General features: G+C 54.5%; 1 protein-coding gene across 1 annotated transcript in view; it reads left to right on the top strand.

Moving 5' to 3' along the window:
• The window catches only part of Znf629 (zinc finger protein 629), a 6,952-nt gene extending 3,425 nt beyond the window's left edge, over positions 1 to 3,527 (top strand). The window contains exon 4 of the mRNA XM_004622979.2: positions 27 to 3,527. Within this exon, the coding sequence (XP_004623036.1) occupies positions 27 to 2,024 (1,998 nt within the window). The 3' untranslated portion in view covers positions 2,025 to 3,527. The remainder of the gene's footprint in view (positions 1 to 26) is intronic.
• Positions 3,528 to 7,260: the final 3,733 nt, after the last annotated feature.

The following is a 7,260-nucleotide window of genomic DNA, read 5'->3' as shown; positions in this document are numbered from 1 at the left end:
CCTACAAGTGCCCCGACTGCGGCAAGTGCTTCAGCTGGAGCTCCAACCTGGTGCAGCACCAGCGCACGCACACGGGCGAGAAGCCCTACAAGTGCACGGAGTGCGAGAAGGCCTTCACCCAGAGCACCAACCTCATCAAGCACCAGCGCTCCCACACAGGCGAGAAGCCCTACAAGTGCAGCGAGTGCCGGCGGGCCTTCTACCGCAGCTCGGACCTCATCCAGCACCAGGCCACACACACGGGGGAGAAGCCCTACAAGTGCCCCGAGTGTGGCAAGCGCTTTGGCCAGAACCACAATCTCCTTAAGCATCAGAAGATCCATGCAGGGGAGAAGCCCTACCGCTGCACGGAGTGTGGCAAGAGCTTCATCCAGAGCTCGGAGCTGACGCAGCACCAGCGCACGCACACGGGCGAGAAGCCCTACGAGTGCCTCGAGTGCGGCAAGAGCTTCGGCCACAGCTCCACGCTCATCAAGCACCAGCGCACCCACCTGCGCGAGGACCCCTTCAAGTGCCCTGTGTGCGGCAAGACCTTCACCCTGAGTGCCACGCTGCTGCGGCACCAGCGCACACACACGGGAGAGCGGCCTTACAAGTGCCCCGAGTGTGGCAAGAGCTTCAGCGTCAGCTCCAACCTCATCAACCACCAGCGCATCCACCGAGGCGAGCGGCCCTACATCTGCGCCGACTGCGGCAAGAGCTTCATTATGAGCTCCACTCTCATCCGCCACCAGCGCATCCACACGGGCGAGAAGCCCTACAAGTGCTCCGACTGCGGCAAGAGCTTCATCCGCAGCTCGCACCTCATCCAGCACCGCCGCACGCACACGGGCGAGAAGCCCTACAAGTGCCCGGAGTGCGGCAAGAGCTTCAGCCAGAGCTCCAACCTCATCACGCATGTGCGCACGCACATGGACGAGAACCTCTTCGTGTGCTCCGACTGTGGGAAGGCCTTCCTGGAGGCCCACGAGCTGGAGCAGCACCGCGTGGTCCATGAGAGGGGCAAGACTCCTGCCCGCAGAGCGCAGGGTGATTCTGTGCTGGGGCTCGGAGACCCCACCCTGTTGACTCCACCGCCAGGAGCCAAGCCGCACAAGTGTCTGGTCTGCGGCAAGGGCTTCAACGACGAGGGCATCTTCATGCAGCACCAGCGGATCCACATCGGAGAAAACCCCTACAAAAATGCAGACGGTCGCATCACACACCCAGCTCCCAAACCTCCTCAGTTCCGACCTCCAAGGCTCCCTTTTGGCGGGAATTCCTACCCAGGTGCCATAGAGGGCAAGGCCGACCACCCCGGCCAGTCCCTGAGGGCGGCAGAGGGGCAGGAGGGCTTCAGCCAAAGGCTGGGGCCGCTTTCCTCCAAGGCCTACATTTGCTCCCACTGTGGAGAAAGCTTCCTGGATCGTGCTGTGCTTGTCCAACATCAGCTCACCCATGGCAGTGAGAAGCCTTTTCTCTTCCCTGACTGTAGGACTGGCATAGGGGAAGGGGCAGGGACAGGGGCAGGCCCCAGTCCTTTCTTAAGTGGAAAACCCTTTAAATGCCCCGAATGTAAAAAAAGCTTTGGTCTCAGCTCTGAGCTGCTGCAGCACCAGAAAGTCCATGCAGGCAGGAAATCCCAGAAGAGTTCTGAGCTGGGGAAGGGGTCTGAGCTAGGAAAGAGCTCTTCTGTCCTGCTGGAGCACCTCAGGAGCCCTCTGGGGGCCAGACCTTACAGCTGCACTGATTGTGGGGCCTCCTTCCCAGATCGGCTGGCTCTCGTCCGGCACCAGGAATCCCACACCCAAGAAAAGTCCCCCAAATCCAAGGACCCCCTGCCAGAGCCAGCCACCCTGTCTACAAGCCAGGAAGGTGAGGGAGAGGCCTCCAGCCCCACAGGAAGAGGCAGCCGCAGGGAAAGGGAAAGCCCCAAAATCTCCTCAGAAGAAAAGCCCTACTTGTGCCCTGAGTGTGGAGACAGCTTCGCAGAAGTTGCAGCCCTCCTTCTCCACAGGAGTTGCCATCCTGGCGTCTCCCTGTGAAGTGACTCTGGAGACCAGCAGCCTCTCTCTCCCGAGAGGAGTGCTGGATCCCCCTAAAAATGATGTGGAGAAAGGAGAACAACGCTATGAGACTGTAGAGAAGAGGAAGATGAACCCTGGGGAAAAATTTTACATCAGTCATGAGAAACCCTATACAGTTATTGGTGGGAACCACTTAAAAGGCGTAGAGAAAAACTGTTGAGTTAGAAACCTATAAATATATAGGACAAAAAAATAAAAGCCCTTTAAGTCTGTAGCAGAAAAACCCTATAAACCATAGTGGATAAAAGCCCTATTAATTGTAGGAAGAGGTCTCAGTAAGTCTCTAGGCAACCCCATAACACTGCATCAAAATCCTTGTTGAACTCCTTATCAAAATTGTAGAGGGTCAGGAAGGGCAGGAAGTACAACATGGCCTTGAATCAGGAGGGCGAGCCTCAGGTGTGGGAAGCGCACCTTCCCAAGTGCCCTCCTGCATGAGTATGGGAGGGAGCCCCTCTCCTGGCAGTCCTGGACGGTTATGCTGAGGAGAATTCTCAGCTGAAGAATAGTGTGGGAACAGGTGAAACTGGAAAAGGAAGAAAAAGAGGAGGAAAGTAAGCAGTGAGCTTTTGAACCCACAGAGAAAAGAGACTAGAAAGAGAAATTCCAGCTTGTTGCACTGGGGGGTTCCTTGGGACACAAGACCAATCTTAGAAGAGTACATGTGAGGGAATAGGCCCGTGGAATCCATCATTACCAACAACCCAAAAATGAAAAATTATGTCAAACCCTTTTAAAGGCTGAAGTGTGGGGTGGATTTTTTTTTTTTTTTAAACCTTTTGAGTGTAAGAATACTGAGAAAGTCACCACAAAAATTAGAGGGGATTTCCATTAAATTTGCTTTGAAGGAAGCAGACCAAGGGGGAGAAACTGTTCCAGTGGAACCCAGTAACTTGAGGCCAGTTTCTCCTCTTTCCCGGACCTTAAACTGCAAGTACAAGCAAATCCAGCTCAGGCCACCAGGCAGGACCCCCCTTTCCCCAGCCTAGCTGGAGACATCTATTTTAAGAGGCCTCCAGATTGGGGGGGGGGGCTCTGCCACATTCTCAGGTCTCATGGTCAGGTTTTTTCCTGAAATCTAACTGCCACCAGTTTTGCTGCTGTGGCAACCCATTTCCTCAAATTCTGTCCTCGGTGAAGAGGGAGAACCGCTGCTAGTCAACCTCCAAAGAATAAATTCCTTCAGAGACTCAAGGCTTGTGTGTGGTTGTCCTCCCTAGACTCCGAGTGAAAGCCGTTTCTGCAAGATGACAGCACACAAAGCTTGGATTAGCCAGCAGCCTGCTTTCAACCTCAGCTTTTCCTGTACGCTGGACCACAGATCCCTGAAGAGTCCACGGAAGCCTGACCACCTTCCTCACCTTGGTATCTGGAACTCTGAGGTGGGATGACCAGCCTGACCTTGGCCTTGGGAAGGGACAGTTTCTACGTTCCCCTCCTTAGCCAGAAGCCTTCTGAGGGAAGTGGAACAAAGGGAGATCCTCTCCTGCCAGGGCCATCTTGCACAACACACACCTTTCATAGACTCAGCCAGCCAGCCTGCTCATGTGAGGGACCGTGTGATGAGACAGTTACTTTAAAATGGTTGAAGAGAGAAAAATCCTGAGAGGATCTTTTGCCACCAAGATCCCCCTAGCCTTGGAGACCCTTAAAGATGGAGAGGCATCCAGTCACTGCTGGGTCGGGAAGGAAGTGCTCTCTGGTGCTATCCTTGACTGTCTCGAAGTAGGACTGAGATGAAGGTGAAGTGGCCCTTCAGGAGTTGTGTGTGGAGAGAGGTGACCTGGATTCCTGCAGAGCTACGAAAGAGACCTCAAATTCCATTGCCTAGAAGCTCAAAAGGTGAATACTTCACCCTTCATCTAGCCTGCCCCCTGAGGGATAACTCAGATTTAAAAGGCTCCGGATCTAGAACATTGAGGGAGAAAATGTCCAGGCCTGCTGGGGAGAGGAAAAATGCAGGCCTTTAGGATTGTGGGGAAAGCCTTGTTAACATTGCCTGGAGCCCCACCCCACCCAAGTGCCAGGTAGGAGAGCACCACTGAGAGGAGGAGCCCAGCTGCGAATCTCTAGTGACAGAACTATGTCAGCAAAGGGAGTGTCCCTGTGAGACACAGAGCAGCTAAGTCCTCCCAGTGTAAGCTGATTTGTCTCCCTCTAAGATGGTAGCAGAAACTAAGATGTAGAGACAAAGCCCTTGTAATGCTAGAAGCAGGTTCCCTCAGATACAAGTCTGAGAGTCTGTCCCACAAGGGTGCTGGGGAGCAGCTTTTGGGGCGCAGAGGCCAGTCTGGGGGAGGTGGTTGGTACAGCTGAGGCCAGCCGTAGCCCACTGAGGACTAAGGTGTAGCATACACAATAAGACGCTTGCATGTTGGGGGGACAGGCGAGGGCTACAAGGCCTGGCTCTGGTACTGGGTGGATGGTGTGGGCATGACCAGTGGGGACTGGGGCTTCCCACTGGGAAGGGGCAGAATCAGACCTCTGTGTGGCCTGTGCCCTTCCGCCCACCTCCTTGAGCTCTTAGTCAGCTGCTTCCCTACTGGAGCCAGCTGGGAGGATCTAAAAGGAGGCAGCCTCAGGGTTCCTCTGAGCAGCGAGGCACTCGCTAGCAGGATGGAGTGTGGACAGCGTAATCAAAACCTCTCCCACCCCACCCTGGCCCGGAGCCCCTTCCTGCGTGGAGAAGCCTGCCAGCCAGGGATGAGGAGTCACTAGTGAACCAGAGGGAGAGAAGAAAATGATCTTAGCTTAGGGTGAAACTTGAAACTCCTGTGGCTATGGAGGTCAGATGGGAACCTGGAAGAACTGGGCATGAATCTGGAAGGGGGAGGCGCTTGAAACCATAACCAAGAGGTGGGGTTCCACTACCCCTGCCCTGAGGTGAACAGCTGCCACACTCCTTTGCCCCTATGAGGAAAAAGCCCTGCTCACCTGACTTGTCCCCGTGGTGTGAAAAGGCCCCACTTGTGAGTGTTGTATGTCAATAACAGTGTTGTGTCGCTGGTGGTCATGTTGATTAGTTGAAGAGAATAAAGGGAATAAGATTTCCCAGGTGTTCTGATCTTCTCCTTCAGCCTAGCGCAAGCTCTGAGAGTCAAAGCCTACAGGTCAGCTCAGTGCAGCCCAGTCCTGCCCTTTTCCCAGGGGTCCCACAATCATGCCCAGGGCCTCCCTGAGATAAACTGAGGGGTTCCTGAAATTTTAAAATGTACATCCTAGAGGGATGAGGAGGAAACTGATGAGCTGGTGTCAGCGCCAACAGCTCTTGCCAGTGCCTGGCTCTGACACCAGCACAATGAATGGGCTGGTTGCTGGGTGACCGACCAACTGATAACTGGCAGGGGCCACCTGATCCCCAGCTCTGCAGGCCCAGGGAGTCAGAGGAAGGCCTCTGCTAATCCAAAGCTTCCCAAGGGTGCCACAGTTCCTAGGATGCTCCAGAAACTGGCAGCCACCTCTCCAAATTTCTTTGGGTTCTAGGCCTCCCAGCTTTGAGAAGTGGGTGGAGCCCTGACTTGTTTGCATCTTGTTCCCAGAGTCAGCCCACTGGCTCCCACCATGTGGAAACAGCCACTTGCCCAAAAGCCACAGCAGAAGTTCAGGCAGGCTCTGCAGCAGCCCCACCGCTCCTCCCTGTGGTGGGGCTTGCCTGGGCCTGGTGTGAGCTCTGCTCTGTCAGGGCTATCTGGGGTAACTCCATGCCCAGCCTGCTTCAGGCTGCATCTCCTGAGCCTATGTGACTGCTGGAGGTCAGCACTGGCTCTAGCCTGTCACCTGCCTATGTCCTCATAAGGGACTCTTGCCCTAGGCAGGAAGGCAGCTCTGACCCAACCCAGGGCAGTCTGTCTTTCCATTCCTTTCCCTGCCCAGAAAGTAGCAGGGGTTCCAGCATGATGGGAGGAGGGACTTGCCTTTCACAGGGATGCAATGAGAGGTTCTCCACATTCTGTGAGTTTCGAGCCCTGGCAACACTGAGGTGTGTTAGCATTGTGCTAAAGGAATCCTCAGCAAGGTGTATTACAGGGCGACTGCAATTGCACCCCGGGCTCAGATGCTCAGCAAAACAGGTGACAGTGCCTGCCACAGCAGCCAGCCAGGTCACTTGGGAGTAAGTGACCTGAAGAATGACTGGCTCAGAAACTGATGTCCAGAGGGTGGGGGTGGGGGGGACACACAAACAGGTAAGAGGAGAGATGGTTGAGGGGGGGAAAAAGTCCAAAAAGTGTCTTACTTGAGAAGCTTCAGGAAGAGATGCCATTGAGGGATTGAGGGTGGCATGACCCTCCACTCTATGTAATTTTCAAAGTCTGGAGGAATTGCATCTTAGCAATACAGCCAGGATCATGGATAAACACAGCAGAGGAGAAAGATGGGCCAGCTTAAAGTCAGAGAGAGAGGACAAACAGAAGGCCTTGAGCATAGGAAACTAGGGAAGTGTGGCTCTACAGGAACCAAGGGAAGCTGTAGGTGTGGTCCTGGTCAGAGCCCGCCCCACCAGTCACTAGCTCTAGTTCTGGAGAGAACTGGTGAGCCCATCACTGAAGCAATCCTCTCCCCAAGAGGGAAGCCAAGGTCAGAGTTGGTCAAAGAGGGGTTTGGCTGGCTTATCCTGTGGTCAGGGTTACCACAGCCAGCGTGCTGGGTCTGCTTGGGGTTAGCTGGGGTCAGACATCCTCAGCAGAAACCTGCCTGCCGTCAAGACAGATCCTATCAGCCAGGGTTCATTGAGAGTTCTTTGTGCCACCGAATCAATGTTTGCTTCCTGCACTGAAACTCTGGGACCCCTGCCCCGTTCACTTGAGCTTGAAGTTGAGAAAGTGGCTCGAGGCCCACTTTATTATCAAGAATGAGGACCTAGGAGACCGAGGAGATGGCTCAGCGGAATAAGCGCTTCCCTGGCAAGCGCAAAGGTCTGAGTTCAATCCCCAGTTCCACCAAAAAAAGAAAAAAAAAAAAGCACCAAAGAGGAGTTTCTAGCCCCACCCTCTGAAATGGAGACTGGCCTTTAGGGAAGACACCAAGGAAGACCAGTCCGGTTACTCGCATTTACTTCAGCAGCCCAGTCCAGGTGACTCCTGGGAAAGCATAAGGCTGAGCCCGCGTGGGCACAGAGCTCCAGTCGGACACGGGTCACCGTCATGGGTGTGGATGGCTGTCCCTCTGTGACGTAATCCTGCTTTTCTTGCATCCT

Source organism: Octodon degus, unplaced genomic scaffold (assembly GCF_000260255.1).
Source record: "Octodon degus isolate 3935 unplaced genomic scaffold, OctDeg1.0 scaffold00001, whole genome shotgun sequence".
Classification (NCBI taxonomy): domain Eukaryota; kingdom Metazoa; phylum Chordata; class Mammalia; order Rodentia; family Octodontidae; genus Octodon; species Octodon degus.
The sequence above is the reverse complement of the archived record's forward strand: the minus strand, read 5'-3'. Positions and strand labels throughout refer to the sequence as shown.